Source organism: Adiantum capillus-veneris, chromosome 19 (genome assembly GCF_014529385.1).
Source record: "Adiantum capillus-veneris isolate H3 chromosome 19, ASM1452938v2, whole genome shotgun sequence".
Taxonomy (NCBI): domain Eukaryota; kingdom Viridiplantae; phylum Streptophyta; class Polypodiopsida; order Polypodiales; family Pteridaceae; genus Adiantum; species Adiantum capillus-veneris.
This window is the reverse complement of record NC_140949.1, coordinates 105737760-105755039: the sequence shown is the minus strand read 5'-3', so window position 1 is coordinate 105755039 and position 17280 is coordinate 105737760. Positions and strand designations below refer to the sequence as shown.

Here is a 17280-nt window from a genome sequence, read left to right as displayed (position 1 = left end):
TACTTCTTGAGTCAGGATATCTTCTAATTGAGGTTATGGGCATGGAAAGGTTTGTGGAATATATGTTTACGATGCATCAAAACCCCTCACATCAACTTCCTACGATTGCATGGGAAGCAAGCAAAAAAGTTCAAAAGATGCATAAAAGAAAGATCTTGAGCATGGGATGGATGCAAGACATAAAGAATTGGTTTGGGAGATGGTCTACGTGATGCCTCAATTGACTCGCAAGTGAATGAAGCTTTTCTACAATGCCAATGTATTACAGCTTGAAAGGAATCCAGTGGTTCACGCTTCATACATTACACCACCCATATTATCTCCCAATTACAAAACCATGTTCTTCACTAAAAGGGAAAACCATACTCATACTTACATGCTTGATCTTATCCCCTTGTCAACGATACACACTATTGCAGCCGTTTGACTTAGCTCCCCCTCCCTTTGATGTGAGACAGGGCGTTGGGGCAATGGAGAAGAGTCAAATCAACTGTGCACATTATCCTCACTACAAGTTTGAGAGTGAGAGTACTACACACTAATCGAGCGCTCATCTTTTGGTCACATCCGAACTTGCTTCCTCACATTTTTAGCCATGACTTAGACCTACATAATTTCCTCTCTCAAATCACAATGTGGGCTCTCCCTTGTGACTCTCATCATCACCAAAATGTTGGAGCATTGAGAGTCACTCATCAGCCACACACATACTACATCACATGTAACTTTGGTCCCATAGGTCATATTTGACCTTGAAGGACGATAATAAAATCTATCTATATCTCTCTCTAGAGTCAGATCAACCGTGCACATTATCCTCACTACAAGTTTGAGAGTCAAAGTACTACACACTAATGGAGCGCTCAACTTTTGGTCACATCTGAACTTGCTTCCTCACATTTTTAGCCATGACTTAGACGTACATAATTTCCTCTCTCAAATCACAAATGTAGGCTCTCTAGTGTGAATCTCATCACCAGAATGTTGGAGCATTGAGAGTCACTCATCAGCCACACACATACTACATCACATATAACTTTGGTCCCATAGGTCATATTTGACCTTGAAGGAAGATAATAAAATCTCTCTCTCTCTCTCTCTCTCTCTCTCTCTCTCTCTCTCTCTCTCTCTCTCTCCTCCTCCTCCTCCTCCTCCTCCTCTCCACACACAGCCGTTTTTTGACCTAGTAGACAGCAGTTCACTCTTTTGACCATAACTTGCTCATCCGAACTCCGATTTAGGTGATCTATAGCCTCAATCGAAGAGCACGAATCCCTCTACGCATTGATGTAAAGACAGAATTTTTCTGTGTAATGGAAGGCTTTGCTGTAACAGCATCTCAGAACTGAAAAAACTGTCAAAACTTTGCATTTTTGTTGCCGACTTGAAGGCAATATCAGACAAAACTCGCAAGGGTGGAAAAGCCACACTCGCCATGGAGAATGATGCAAAATCTCCAAGGAATTTGGATGCTAATCCAACCACATCGTCTACAACAACGGAAGCAATGATCATGGCTTACTTGATCTCGTTACAAGAAACCGTCAACAAGCAAGGTGAAGAGTTGCGCGCACTTGCAATGGAGAATGGTACTTTAAGAGTTCTCGTTGTGGAGAATGAGCACCTCAAGAAGGTTCTTGAAATGCAAACAACACGCTTGATGCATCTTGAGAATGAAGTTCAAGAATGTAAACGCTCTCTTGTGGACATGAATGTAGTGAAAGAGCGCTTGAGCAAAGTTGAGAGTGATCATGTATTGAAAGAGGAAACGATAGATACAATACGACATGATGTATGTGAGATGAGAAATGCATCCAAATCATGGGCTGATATATGTAAGGATAATGTGGTTTTTACATCTCCTATCACGCAAGCCATTGTCCAAGCAAAGAATGTAGAGAATGTGGACACTCAAGAATTGCAAGAACGACAAAAACGCTCAAAGAACATCGTCATTCGTGGAATCAAGGAGGAAAGCATGGAAACACCCCAATCTCTTGCGGTTGCTATTGAAGAGTTTTTTGCTACACACTTTGGCATGTCAGGAATCATGGCTTATGGTGCACATCGAGTTGGAAAACAAGGAGTCCCTCGCTCGGGAGAAAGACCTATTGTATGTACCATGGCTGATGAGGTAAAGAGAAAGATCATCCTTGAAAATGGTTGGATCTACCTCAAAGGAACGGGTTGTAATGTATATGAGGATCGCACTCTTATGCAACAAAATGTACGTCGCAAAGCATACGAGGAAAGAAGCAAGAAGGTTAAGGTATCATCTCAAGAAGAAAAGGCACTTGAGGAGGATGCAAGTCCACCCAACAAATAGGGACACATGATCTATGAGACCAACTCACGCTTGCGAATAAGCTTTTGGAATTGTAACGGGTATCCATGGAATGCGGGAATTGGCATTGATGAGCTTACCAATGACTCCGATGTGATACTTCTTGTCAAAACATGGGAGCATGATGCGCAACGAATTCTTGGATTTGAGAAATACGATGTACATTCTTTGATGTGGGCCAAAAATGCAAAGCAACGAAGAGGCCAAGGAGGCGTAGCATGTATGACCAAAAAGGGTTTGAAAGATGTTTCCATTGTCAAAGAAGATAAGTATAAACGCTACTTGTGGCTAAAAATCAGCCCACCAAATGGTCAAGTCATGTTTGTGGCCGGCTGCTACATTCCTCACTATGACTCCAACTTTTATGCTCGCTTGAATATGGATAGAGATCAGCCCTTTGTTGAACTAGAGGAAGACATTGCTCATTACAAGGATCAAGGTGAATTCATTGTTTTTGGAGACATGAATGCTCGCACAAATATGTTACAACACGACACACAACATGTCGACATGCCGCATGTATCAAGAAGAGTGGATGACTCATACATGTATAATCGAAGTTCTAATGATGCAAAAAAAGTGGATCACTATGGAAAGTCACTTCTACATATGTGCAATAGTACCGGAATGCTCATTGCAAATGGTGTATCTCTATGGCAAGGCACCAATGACTTTACATGTAGAAAGCACAATGGTGCTAGCGTGATTGACTATATGTTATTCTCAGAAGCCACTCTAGAATGCATACAAAGATTTACACTTGGTGAATGGAATCCGGAATCGGATCATAGGATGTTATGTATTGACCTCAAGTGTGGTAAACGGCCCGAGCATGTAGCCTCCAATCATGATGTGAATCATTTGTACCTACGTCTAAACTTCAAACGAGCACTTATATATGCTAATATGGTGGACCAAATGTTAAGCATGATAGAGCATCAAGGGAGCCCAACATTAGAATGCAAGTGGAAAGTTTTCAAAGAAGTAATTTTCTCTTGTGCGAAGGAATGCTTTTCGGCGAAACACATGTCTTGCAAAAGGTCTAAGAAGGGTAGCACCAAGAAGAAATGGTTTGACATGGAATGTAGTCAAGCCCGAAAACACTTGCTAAGATTGGATGCAATCAAAGACAAGGAAGTTTACTTGGAATGTTCACACACATACAAAGCACTTGTTCAAACGAAGAGGAGAAGGTGGGAAGTCAAAAAACAACTTCTTTTAGCACAAGAGAAAGCACATGCATGTGGCAAGTTTTGGCAAAATCTAAAAGACAAGCGCGTTGAGAGCTTTGGTGACTTGACTCTTGAGGATATGTATATGCATTGTAAGAACCTATATGAGCAACCCAATGTTGATAAGATGGAGGGTTGTAGCTCCCTTCCATTTATGTCTCCCTTCTTTACCATTGAAGATGTATGCCGCGCGCTTGAGAAACTTGCTACTCGCAAGGTAGGTGACCTTCAAGGTGTCAAGGCTGAAATGATTAAATGGACAAGCAAGAAAACACGATATTGGATATGCGATATGTTTAACCTTGCACTTCAGTATGGCATGCCACATGATTGGAGTGCAAATTGGATCAAACCTTTGCACAAAGGAGGAGATGTAAACAATGTGAACAACTATCGCACTATAATGGTTGGTTCTTTGATGGCAAAGTTATTTGGATGTATCATGGAGATGAAGATAAGTGAATGGGCTGAAAAGAATGGCAAACGTGCGCTTGGCCAAGCAGGTTTTCGAAAGCATCATAGCACTATTGATCACCTTGTCACTCTTCGAGTTCTTATGGAAGCGTCTCGATTGAAAGGAAAAAAGTTGTATTGTTGCTTTGTGGATTTCAAGAAAGCTTTTGACATGGTACCGCGAGGAAATCTTTGGAGACGTATGCAAAGCCTTCAAGTGCCGAGAGAATTTATGCATGTAGTCTTTCGCATCTACCAAAAAGTGACATGTCGATTATGTATGGGAGATGGAATTTTGTATCCCATGTGACAACATGTGCCAAATCGAACCCTACAAGTAGGTTCGTAACATCATAAGGCAGAAAGGTAGATTGAACACATGGTCCAAAATACTTTGTGCCGACATGCCCTTGGCATGGCTTTGTAACATTCAAGCGTGCTTATACGTCTTGAAAAAAAAACCAAGCAAAGCATACAAAAAATGGAATAACACCAAATCAATAGATGCGTACCTGGAGATTTGAACGTAATGTTCACTTACTCGTATGCAAACGGAGAGGAGCACATCTCCTACCTGAACAAACAAACAGTATTGCACTGGGAACCATGGGTGTTGCCTTCACAATCCAACCCCTTTGGTTAAAATCTACGTAGTCAAACCCCTTGGTAAGACCCTTCGTAGAAACTGCTCAAGTAGCAGTTAACGGTAACCAACATAGTTAACCGTGTAGGTTGATTGAAATCAACTTGAAAACTGTGTTCGTCTGCTACCGCGTGGTAGATTGCGGAATTCTTTCCTTGAAAGTATAACTGGGAGAGATCAATTGTGATCCTCAATGCAGATCGAACTGTGATCCTTAATGCCTATGGGGTGATGTAGCACTCACCTGTTGGGTCTTACCCCAAAACAGTATGTCCATAGACACTCCATAGTGATATAGAGAGAGCAGGAGACCCACACAAGTGAACTATCGATCTCTTATGGACAGCCATGCTGTCACAAATGATGGCTACGTCTATACTCCGTCGTAGAGAGCAGCTGGTGTGAGTTTAAGATTTATCAAAAACTCAAATTGAGTGTCGCACTGAAAACATGTAGTGCAAAAATGACAACCTAAACATCCGTAATGACAAGACTCTTGCTTGTGAATTAACGTCGATGTATACTTCCCTGGGTAGATCTGTTCAATCTTGAAAACAATCACCCAAAGAATGCCAATAATTGGGTCTTACCCTTGGACTGACAATGGCTCTTAGCTCGTGTGGCTCATAGCCCTTATGCAAATTAGTTGAGAGTTAGAGCACCTTGGCTCTGGCTCCATTGAACCGTTGAGGACTAATTTGACTAGCATCTTAGCCACGTGCTAGCTGAAAGGTAGAGCACCTTGGCTTAGGCTGGACTCACGAGCAAAACACGTATCAAAAGCTTCTTAGAATATTTTCATTTTTCCCTTAAATAGAAAGAGAGAGAAGAAGAACATGGTGGGCTGAGGAACTTTCCTTAAGTTTTTAAAGTGTGTGCCCATACTGTGTGCTCTTACGCATCTTATGTCTGACTTGCAGCTTATCGTACAAGCATTCCACAGTTTTTCGGTATGACTGTCTCATCAAGAGAGATAAACGAAAAAAACAAAACTCACTCTGACCCACCTACCTTGTAGGGGTCGTGATTGTATGAGTACGACTTAGCTTTGGCACTTTGCCTGTAAAATAAGTCCTAGATTGAGGTTCCTTTTAGTATTGTTGGGTGTTGATAGCAACCAACCATCAGGTTCAACAATCCATCACTTAGTCTGTCCTTGACAGAGTTGCGAGTGTGATAGCGTAAGAATAATCTATGAAGTGGTGGACTCCATGCAACTTGCTTAGCATGCCTTGCATGCAAAAGTGTAAGCCCTTGGCTAATATGATGGCCTCAAGCATAAGAGACAAAACCAAAAGTGCCTTGCACAATCTGCATTGGTAGTGGTACATCATAATGGGATATCACCACACCTAAAATGGGAGCAAACTGCTGGTCATACCAGTTCCCCAAACTTGTGTGCAAACGCCCGTGATTCCAGGTCAATGGGCAGTAACGCGACACAAGGGAGAAGCCTTGCTTCATGTAAAATTTCCAAAGCACTTTGCTTTTCACAATGACAGTGAGGCATGCTTTTCCATGCATGGGAACCCCCCCATAATTTTTTCCTCTTTTACCAAAAATATTTCCTATTATATAAGTTACCTTTGATCTTTTCTTCCCTTTTTCACTAACGTTTTAGCCTTTATTAAATAAATAATACTTATGCTAATGTAGCATAATAAGTAATCTTTCTTTGTTGATCTCTCTTTTGACCTTAAATATTAAATATATATATATTCTAGTATTTTCTAATATATTTTTTTCATGTATATATATTATTCCACTCTACCAAATATTTTATTCACTAGTTTTCATTTTCAAACCTCAACCCCACTTTCAAATTTCAATAATACCTCCATCTAGATGATTGCCAATCTTTTCAACACTCTAGGTCATGTTTTCATACACATGAAGGAGCTTACACTTGAAGGCAAGAGAGAAGTCCACTCAAAGGGGACCACCAAAAGACTTTTGCAGCCACAAATAATACATTATTTGGCTGAATTTTTTAAGTAAAGAAGAACCCCGAATCTGAAGGAGCGTTCAACATGAAAGATGTAGCTCGTGATCTCAACTTTTAGCTCAATTTTTTTCAGAATTTTTGGAGTTCTGAACACGGAGATATGATTTTTGTAGTGGACCCCAGTTTTCTCGTGTAATGGTGACACAGGCCATCCCCACTTTTCTTCCTTCTAGAATGGCTATGGTTCTACAAGTCTTCAAGCATGATTACAAGAAACAAGGCTCTTTTAATGAGGTCTTGGCTAGTCTAAAGTAATTCTATCACCATTTTTGGAGGATCCATCCTCATCAACAAATATCCACCTTCGACAACCTCTCTTATAATTTTCTTACCTCTCTCTTCTCTCCCTAATAAGCTTATGTGTATCCAAAGCTAAACTATTGTAAATATTTCCTATCCTCTACATCCTACCCACATTCTCTCTTCTTCTCTCTCTATTGACTCTGGTATTTTAAATAATGAGGAGACAAGATGGGAGCCACAGTCACATGCACCCCATTTTCCTAGTCACCAAAGTGGGACACTCACCTCAAATAGAAATATTGCTAAATCCTTCCCTCCTTCCCTATATAAGGAGTCCATGAGAGCTCACTTGGGGGGAGAGAACACACACACACACACACCTATCCATACACACTCTTGTGCTACATGCTTGTAACATGAACCCTAATCACATAATCACAACACCATCATCATCACCATCACCATGCACAAAAGATGAGCACCACACCTCCACACCACTTGCAATTAAGGGTTGAAGGCACAATTTCAAGAAGAAGAAGAAGGGTGGACACACTCATGATATTCCTCGCCGCCTAGGATCTTGTTCCCTTCTCATTTTCCTGCCATACGCTACCTATTGTATTCATCTTTTGCAAGCAACCAACACACTCCATCTTGGTGCCATACTTTGTGTCGCTTTGGATACATCTCATTGTGAGTATGGTATATTCTTGTTCCTTGCCATTTTTTTTCGGCTTATGTTAAGGTGTGCGGATTCGCCACCACACACACACACACTCTCTCTCCCTCTCATATTCCTATCATCTTGCTACTTCCATCTTAAGGTGTGCGGATTCGCCACCTTTTGTATGAGAAGTGAGCATACTTGCATGTATCCCTGACCTCGTTATCTTCCTTACTACATGCACACGTAGTGAGCCCATTCTCACTCACTCACCACTCCTCTCACCTTATTCTCCGACCACCCCATTCCACATTTGGGCGTGGATCTTGAAATTGTTTTCCATGCATGCTTCATTGTGTATATGTATGCGTCCTAGCCGCATATCTTGCTAGGTGGTGCCCCTATTGTGTATTCCCCATGATGAGGCCATTGTGCATAGTCTTGGTGTAGAGGCCACCGGGTCTATTTTTTTCACTTCCGCCTCTCAACAGTAATTGCCAAGGAAAGTGTAAACATGGAAAAAACAAGAAAAACTTAAACTTGGCTAACCTGGTTGTTGCTGTAACCAGTTGTCTCGAGATTTTGTAGGAGAAAACTTGCTCACAAATGGCTCATAGCCATATGTGGATGTCGGATAGATGGCTCATAGCCATATCTGATGTCTCATAGATGGTTGATAGCCATATTTGCTGTGCGGGTGGGAGTTGTCGTGTACACAACTACATCTTCTTATGTCAGATACATCCGTCGTGTACGGAATGAAATATCCTGCAGACAGTTTGCCATATCCTTCCCAAGTTGTATGCTCATAGCATATGCCAAACATGGGGAGTGTCAATGCATGAAGCCTGATTTGAAGCCTTGCTTCATAGAAATATGTTTGTGCTGATAGCCAACGGATGTGGCTGCAGATATCATAACAAAAAGAATCGACCTTGTCGAGCAATTTCACGTGAGATTAACGAGTATTGTGTGGCAAGCATCCTCTGTCAGTTTGTAGAAACAATGACAAGGAGTCAGCCATGGCGAGCAACTTGCTGCCCTCAACAAATCTAGTAATAGGCCATGCATGTCTCCTTGAGATACTGAAAAATTGGTCCTTGGCCGTGCCTTTGAAGAAAAATGTAACCTATGACGAGCGTGCTCTATCAAGGTACTCAGGAGAATCCATGCTTCATATAACTATGTATGGCCTCATTGCCAGCAAATGCTATCAGTGACGACAGATGTCATAGCAAAGAGAGTCGACCTTGTCGATATGCACAAACAATTGACCGTGTCGAATTGTAATGTAATGGAAAAATAGTAGAACACGTGAAAATTGTGCAGCTCGTACCTGCTTGGCTCTATGAATGATAGCCGTGATCATCCATGCTAGTGCATACTAGAGTTATCAAACACATGCTCAATACTACTCTACTTCTTGCTACCAAGGGCCTTGCCCAATGCGCAACCAATTTGGAATCTTGTGAGAACTTCCATAGCGTTGCCGTAGAATCATTCAAGCCTTGCTTGATAAATTCTACCTATCTCTTGGGCGGCAACCATTGCACCAGTTGGAATTCACAAAACCAAACAAAGTGCAGATGATTGTAAAGAATGCAAAAAGTAATGCCGAAACATAAACAACAATACCTGGAGCGTTAGCAGATGCACCATGAAACCTCGCCAAGATGCCAACCCACGACCTTGTCGTGCATGGTGTTGGATCTCTCCCGTGGGATCCATAAATTCTCGAGTCTGGTGTCCAAATCTGTACCAGACTTGTTACTGCTTGAATCTGGGAGTCGGCTGGATTCCTTTCAAAAACAATCGGCATCCGCCGCTAGTGATGCCTTGCATGTGATTTCCAATCCATGTCGAAGTTAGAAACCTTGCATCATGGCAAACTAAACGCCTTGCTTCCCGAGCACTACTCTTCATGCATGCCTTGGACTCCGCTCTCAATCCCGACATGGAGAGCTTTTGAGAGGTAGCTTGTAAATTTTCTGCACATGAGCTATGCAGAAAATTCAGAGCGAGCTTCTCCTTTTGCCGAGATCGTACCTTGAATCACATGTCCCTCCGGAGCCATGGCTCCTTTGCATGCCCAATCGGACCTTTGCATGCCTGATTGGACGTGGGGCCTTGCCCCTACCAAGGGGATGGGTGCCCAAAAATAGGGCACCCACCCCTCTTGAGTATGAAAGAAAGCTTTAGAAGCCATGGCGTTAGTGCAGCAAACAGCAAGGAAGTCGATGATGCTTGCGCTGGCTTCTACCGGCCCTGAAGCGCTGCGGCCATGAAACGTAAAACCTCTGCAACGTCAAGGCGCAGCGTTTTGGTGCCATAGTCGCCCAAAAACATGCAGGTCTTTCCTCCTTCCCCCATCCCATAAGCGGGGCTTCTCGCCATCGGCTCGTCTCGTCGATTCTGCACAGAGCCTATTCCCGCGGCCATGGTGACCTTGCAAGCTTTTCTTCTCGCTGTCGGAGCTTGAGATTGGGAGAGAGGGAGAGAGAGAGAGAGAGAGAGAGAGAGAAGAGAGAGAAGAGAGAGACACCATGCATCCCTCCTCCATAGCTCCTTGCTTCACCCTTCTCTCCACATTGCTCTGATACCAGTGTAAGAACCCTAGGAGCTAGAGACCTAGATCCTCCACCCAACCGCCCATACTTATAGGCTCTTAGCCCTAGGATCCCCTATCCACACTGCTAGCTAGCCCGTGGCCGGGGTCCGTGACCCCCCTTTAGGGTAGGGCCCTGCCCGTAGGACACGTGTCCTCTGAGAGAGAGAGAGAGAGAGAGAGAGAGAGAGAGAGAGAGAGAGAGAGAGAGAGAGAGAGAGAGAGAGAGAGAGTGAGGGGGAGAGAGAGAGAGAGAGAGAGAGAGAGAGAGAGAGAGAGAGAGAGAGAAGGAGGGGGAGCAGGATGGGGGTTAGGGTGGGTATATGAAGACCTTCCGAGGTATTGTTTTTCTCATTATTTTGCATCATTAGAGGAGCATTGATTGTGTGCCTTTAAAAGGTAAATCTCTCTCTCTCTCTCATGCTCATGATTGTCGTCAAGCGCTTGGTGCCCAACCATCATGCACGCAAGATGTAAATCATGAACATGAGAGAGAGAGAGAGAGAGAGAGAGAGAGAGAGAGAGAGAGAAGAGAGAGGGGCGTTGAGTGTGTGAGAGATAAAATCTTAAATTACTTTTTGTAGGATTTTTGATGTTTTGTTTTTTTAATCTATCTTTCTTTTCCTACCCCCCCCTCTCTCTCTCTCTCTTTCTTTCTCTCATGCTCTATTGGGATGCAAGGTTTTGTTGCATCTCTCATGTGAACAATCTCCTCCACCTAGAAAAGTCTTATGTGTCAAGCCATGTTAAGAACCTCTTACAATCTTTGTGTAAAGCACCACCACTTGTATTTGTGCATGCATAGGTTGGCTGTCTTTTTGTAAAAGCCTATATAGAGGCACATTCTGTTGAATATTTGTAAGCTTTATCATTTTCAATTATACCCTATATTGTATTGTGAAATAGTTTCTCTATCAAGCTCTAGACTAACCTCTCCAAGCATGCTTATTCCATGAATGGGATACTTAAACATTCCAATTAACCCTACAACTGGTAGTGTGCCATTCATGGCATAAGCATGCTTGGAGAGGTTAGTCTAGAGCTTGATAGAGAAACTATTGCACAATACAATATAGGGTATAATTTCAAATGATAATGCTTACAAATATTCAACAGATGTTCTTCCATATAGGCTTTTACAAATAGATAGCCTTTTGACACATGAGCACAAGAGGTGGATACCTATGCACGCACAAATACAAGTGGTGGTGCTTTACACAAAGTTTGTAAGATGTTCTTAACATGGATTGACACATAAGCCTTTTCTTTGGTGAAGGCAAGACAAAACCCGATATGCAGAGCACCTTGCTAAGGGTGTAGTGTTTTAGCGGCCAAGCACGACCTTTGGAAGTGCTGTGCCAATCTCCATTGCAGCCTGGAACCCACCTGTAGCAACACGGCCCCACCTTAGTCCTGCACCCACCCCGAATTGCGTTCACGAGTCACGTCACCACCGTAGCTGCAGCCAACCAAGGCTCCCTTGTCACCCTGTCATCATAATCCAAGTCCACATATGGAGTTAGTTTATTTGACACTTATCTTTAAGCATTAAGATTTTATTTTTTTTGGTCAAAGACCCATTCTCACCTAAAAACAAGTTCCCTCTTTAAGTATTATTTGTCAGAGCCTTTTCACACCATTTGAACCAGTGCTACAGTGTGCAAATATCTAGCCTTAAGTGTTCATTAGCACTAGACTTGAGTGTGTGGCAACCATTGAGCATAATTGTATTTTTCTTTTAAGCACCACACCATGAAACGATCTATGTATGATATCCTTCTTCACCATTGTGACATCACATATGATATGTATGATTACATTTATGCTTTTGCATGTATGCCCATCCTTGTGAGAGGATTAGACACTACTGTCATCATGACGGTAAGACCTTCTTCATGGGCTATGAGTGTGTGCACCCATGATATGTATGTTATGCCTACACACACATCAACCACTTAATGTGATGCACCACATTGTACCCCATTTTCCATGGAGATTACATCTTTGTCCAAATGGACCAGCAACCTGCATAAAGAAGATCAACATGAAAATGATGATAGCATCAACACACGATGAAGCTCACAACATCAAGACAAAGGAACATATATTGGGAGACATTCTCCAACATATTCCAAATAATTTAAAATACATGTGCACATCATAATAAATTTGAGGGCTTTTTTCCACGCGGTATTTTTCTCCATTGTACATATTGTGCATTGTATCTTCCTTTCTATTCTGCATTGGATCAAAATATCGACAACAACAGCATCACAATGTGGCAAAACAACAACGACATATTGGCTACAACAACAACTAGGAACATAACAAAGTACAACAGCTTTTGCAAATTTGTGTGGGAGAGAAAAACCTCCAACAAACAACATGTGCTGAGCATTCTCTCAATTGTACCTTACCCTCTATTTGTGTCAGGGGAAGCTTGTGTGTGAGCCTACACCCTGATTTTTTTTGTGCTTACACTCTTTGTGTCTAGGGGAGAAAGATTTGTGTTCAAGGGGAGGCTTGTGAAATATTGTGTGCCTCACCCCAGTGTGTTTTGAGGTGAGGATTGTGTGAGTGATATGCAAGCAAAACCCACATAGTGGAGGATTGTTGGTATGTGAGGTTTTGTTGCATCTCTTCACCTAGAAAAGCCTTATGTTGGAAGCCATGTGAAGAACCTCCTATAGCCTTTGTGTAAAGCACCACCACTTGTATTTGTGCATAGATAGCCACCTCTTGTGCTCATGTGTCAAAAGACTGTCACTACAACAAAATAAGGTGTCATCGACACAGATATCGACGCGGCACATTGCTATACGCATCGCTATCTGCGTCGTTGTGAAACCAGTCGCTATTTGCGACGCAGGTATAGACGTGTATTGAGATGCAGATTGCCACACATATAGCGACGCAGATTGCCACACACATAGCGACGACCATAACAGAAAAAAAATTTCTTGGGCAGAGGGCAGGTAGCCTAGCCTATGCCAAGTTAAAAGATGGACACAGCCACAGCCAGACTTCCTGCCGTCTGCCCAAGAAAGCGAGCAACACCAAAATATCAACCATGCTCCCGCGCGTAGAAATTTCGGCAGAGTTCCCTTTGTTTTTACATAAACTTTTAAAAAAAAACCATATCATGTATACGCCTCCTACATGCTATCCATGTAGGATCTCACATGAGATTTAAGGCCAATGAAAGACAACCGTACCAACTGAAAAGCATAACCATAATGAACCATAACCATAACTTAAAAGCATAACCATAACGAACCATAACCATAACTTAAAACCATAACCGGCTATAACCACTTTGATCAAAACCATAATGCAGATAACCATAACCATAAACAAAATTAACAATAACCATAAGCATAACCAGAAAGAGAAACAATAACTGTCTATACAATGAAAATGACAATAATCATAACCATAAGGGAAACAATAACTGTCTGAAAGCCTTTCGAGCTGCATCTCGTCGATGTTTCAAGGTGTCCCGTGCAACACCCTTGATCCACTGCATCGGAACAACGGAAGAACCCGGAGTAGGCTGGTACTCTCTCAGGATGGTCTCCACTATCTAAGTGACTTTTTCCTTTTCTTGCTGATCCCAAGACGTCAGAATGCTGGTCGAAAACTCCAGCTCCATGAGCTGGAGAATCCGCTGTCGCATCTCAGTCGCGACTCTATCCATGTCAACAGAACCATCTCCCCATATAGTATAGAGCTTGGAGGCACTAGGATCGTGTGTCCCCCAAGGTATCCGAGGTGGGCCAAGAGGTGTGTCGAGAAGTGTGTCTGGGTAGGACGGGGGTCGTGAGAGAGGAGGGGTCGAAGCATCTCTGGACCCTCCTCCACAGCAACCACCACCTCCACCTGACGATCGCCGAGATCGGCGAGTGCGCCTATGCTACGGAGATGAGGACGTACCCATAGGCGAGTGCGCCTATCCTACGAAGATGAGGACGTACCCCTGGGTGTCGAAGCAGCCGTGATGGGAGAAGAAGGCGTCGTACCCATAGGCGTCCTGAACCCCATACGCGTCCCCCCCCTAGGCGTCGGACCCTCGGGTGTGAAGCCCGGAGGCGTAGTACCCGTGCCTCTGGCTACCCAGTACTGAGAAGCCTCTGACATCTGAACAGGCATCATCCGTGTAACGAAGCCCATGAATGAATCTGCACTCATGGAAGCGGGATCTGGAATCTCGTCTGCCATACTAAAGTCCTGTGCAAAGAAAGTAAAATAAAGCATCAAAACACAGTTGTTTAAATTAACTTTAAGCTTAATTTTAAATCAAAGTCTTCACACAAACACTTACAGGCCTAGGCCTTGACGAGTGAGGCATCATCGATAAGATCTTGCACTGTATCATCGTCTATCTCTAATTGCAAACATAACTCTGCCCCAACTCGTTCTGGCAGATTGTCTTCATCCATTGCATCTTCATCTACAAGTGTCAATTCTGGCTCGTCTGCATCATCCCTCGTATATCTGTCAGCTTCCTCTGCCATACCTTCGTCCATCTCATGTAATGTCACAGTAGTATGGACGTCGTCTGTCTGACTTTCCTCCAGGAGATCTTTCCCTTCAAATACTTGTTTATTTCTTGGAGAAACCGGAACCACAAACCACCATTGTCTCTCTCGAGGGTCCGGTACAAAGACCACTTGCTCGCAATGTTCGGGGAGAGCAAATGTGTCGCTCGCATCTGTCCAAATCTTTGTAGAATCTATTTGCACAAGTTTGTTTCCATCTCTACGTACCATTGCATTGCGACCAGAAGTAATCACCTTGAACCACTTCACATCCAACAAAAACATCTCAAACCGCCTGAAGCTTACTCTCAGGATATTTGACATCAGACCACAATAATCCAGGTTTCTAGTGCTCTCATTTGTGTCTCTAGCACTGGCCCTGCTCTTCTGCATGAAACTAACCATTACCCCACTGTCAAACGTGTTTCTTCTGTTGTCAATTTGTTGTGTTCTGAAATGCTTTCCATGCGACCACAGTGCCATGTATGTATGATACTTCCAGTCATATCCAATAGCCAGCTCTTCCTCTTCTAGAGATATGGGTTCTCCGATCTGTCGAGCTGCTCTCACTGTCTTGTCCAACCATGCCATTGTAGGAAATTCAGGTAGAGGAGCGAGATAGTATGGCAAGGGTAAGACTCTAGTCGTTCGACTTCCCCTGAAATCCTGTCGCTCTAGATTGCGTCTCTATTTCTCTTCTTCGTACCTTTCAAGCCATTTTTGCATCGGCGCTGAATTTAGTATACAGAACTTCATGATCTTTTCTCGCATGGCCAGGTTCATTTTCTTCGACACCCCTTGCCCTTGGGGCTCCTCTCCCACTAGTCTTGCATCCTCCTCATCGCTCCACAGTCGAGGCATTTCTAGGTCAGAAACGGATAGAAATTCGGTCGTCAATACAAGAGACTCTTTCACCAACCATCCTTCGGCCATGCTCCCCTCTGGACGCGCTTTTTGGCGAACAAAACCCTTAAGTGTTTTCATGAACCGCTCTAGAAAGAACATCCAACGGCTGTGGACTGTACCTGCCACTGCAACCTCATCTACTACATGGACGAGCAAGTGCATTTGGATAGTTAGGCAGCTCGTGGGTAGATACTTCTCAATCATGCAAACTGCCTCAATGGAGTTAGCCCTTGCGACTGCAATAGATTCCTTCCGTATCTCCTTGGAAGAGATCCACCGCACTAGCTATGAAATCTTGTATATGCAGGTCTGCACTTCCTCCGTTAAACACCCCTTGATCGCAATTGGAAGAATGAATTGCAAGAACTTATGCCAGTCGTGCAATTTCAACCCTGATAGTCAGATCGTCACGGGTGAATGCTGTCTTGAGACATCGCATATATCTTGTTGGCGTCCTGAACTCTGAAATCACCCTTTTCACTTGTCGCTCTTCGTTGTTTAGCAATACCCATGGCGGTCTTGGAAGTTTTGTTTGACCAGATGCATTGGTGAAAGGACACAGCTCTGGCATCTTTCCAACCATCTGCAAATCATCTCGTGAAGCTCGATTGTCTTTCATTCCCATGATTGTCTTCCAAAGGAGCTCTCCCACATTCTTGAATATATGCATTGGATCCAGCAAATGGTTAATTAGTAGATCACCCCAGTACGGCAACGTATGGAGAATGGACAAACGTTTCATTCCTAGAACAGGTTGCCCCTCATGTTGCTCCCATCGGCGATGCCACTCTTGTACATGCATAGCAAGACATTCGACGTGACCAAGCTGGCCTTCGCGCAAGTGATGGCCATCTGGAAGATAACGGTGGTGGCCTTGATAAATTGTCTTTCGAAGAGAGGTAGAATAGCGCACATCCAAAGACTGCCCGCAAATTGGACATGCATTGTATCCCGAAGTTGTTAGTCCTGCATATATCAAAGCATGAATCAGGCCAAGGCAAAGGGCTTGCGAATAGCGAGAGTTTTGTAAATCAATAACCACTACCAAAAGCTTCTCCGTATCCTGGCCAATCATGCATAGTCCACATAAGAAGTTCATGGATCCTTGCATGCTGTTGTCCTACTGGTTCAACCGCATCTGCTATGTCGATCCCATGCCATAACTCCTGGAGCTTTTCAACTAGTGGAGCCAGATAAACATCCATGTTTTTTGCCTTGAACATACCAGGTACAATCAAGCTTAAAATCAAATGACCCTTCTTGATAGCAAGCCACGGTGGGAGGTTGTAATTGATAAGGCACACAGGCCAAGTGCTCCATGACGAGCTTCTCAAGCCAAATGGATTGAATCCATCCATTGCCATGCCCAAACGCAAATTGAGTGGTTCACTCTTAAAATGTGGCTAGGTATCTTCAATGTGCCTCCAAGCCTTCGAATCAGCGGGCACCCTAAATGTTGCATCAGTGGATCTATTCGTAGAATGCCACCGCATCAACTTTGCAATGGAACCACAACGAAACATGTTTTTTATCCTAGGAATAATAGGAAAATGCTGCAACACTTTAGCTGGCACTGTTCTGCCAGTTGCATCTTCTTTGTAGCGCATTGCTCCGCACTTAGGAAACGACAAACAATCTGCGAATTCA

The 17280-nt window shown here is 43.3% G+C and overlaps 2 protein-coding genes and 1 pseudogene across 2 annotated transcripts; all 3 read right to left on the bottom strand.

The window, feature by feature from the left end:
* Positions 1-8797: 8797 nt before the first annotated feature.
* On the bottom strand, positions 8798-9790 carry LOC147434602 (uncharacterized; annotated as a pseudogene).
* Positions 9791-9840: 50 nt separating this feature from the next.
* On the bottom strand, positions 9841-10044 carry LOC147434601 (uncharacterized). The gene has a single exon (XM_086490101.1). It carries the CDS (start codon positions 10021-10023, stop codon positions 9841-9843), a length of 183 nt encoding a protein of 60 aa, XP_086346227.1. The 5' UTR covers positions 10024-10044.
* Positions 10045-14514: 4470 nt separating this feature from the next.
* On the bottom strand, positions 14515-15210 carry LOC147434600 (uncharacterized). The gene has a single exon (XM_086489652.1). It carries the CDS (start codon positions 15208-15210, stop codon positions 14515-14517), a length of 696 nt encoding a protein of 231 aa, XP_086345778.1.
* Positions 15211-17280: the final 2070 nt, after the last annotated feature.

What these genes read in the sequence shown, in the direction of transcription:
- LOC147434601 (XM_086490101.1), bottom strand. Translation starts at nt 10,023, where the DNA reads ATGGCCGCGGGAATAGGCTCTGTGCAGAATCGACGAGACGAGCCGATG.
- LOC147434600 (XM_086489652.1), bottom strand. Translation starts at nt 15,210, where the DNA reads ATGGCACTGTGGTCGCATGGAAAGCATTTCAGAACACAACAAATTGAC.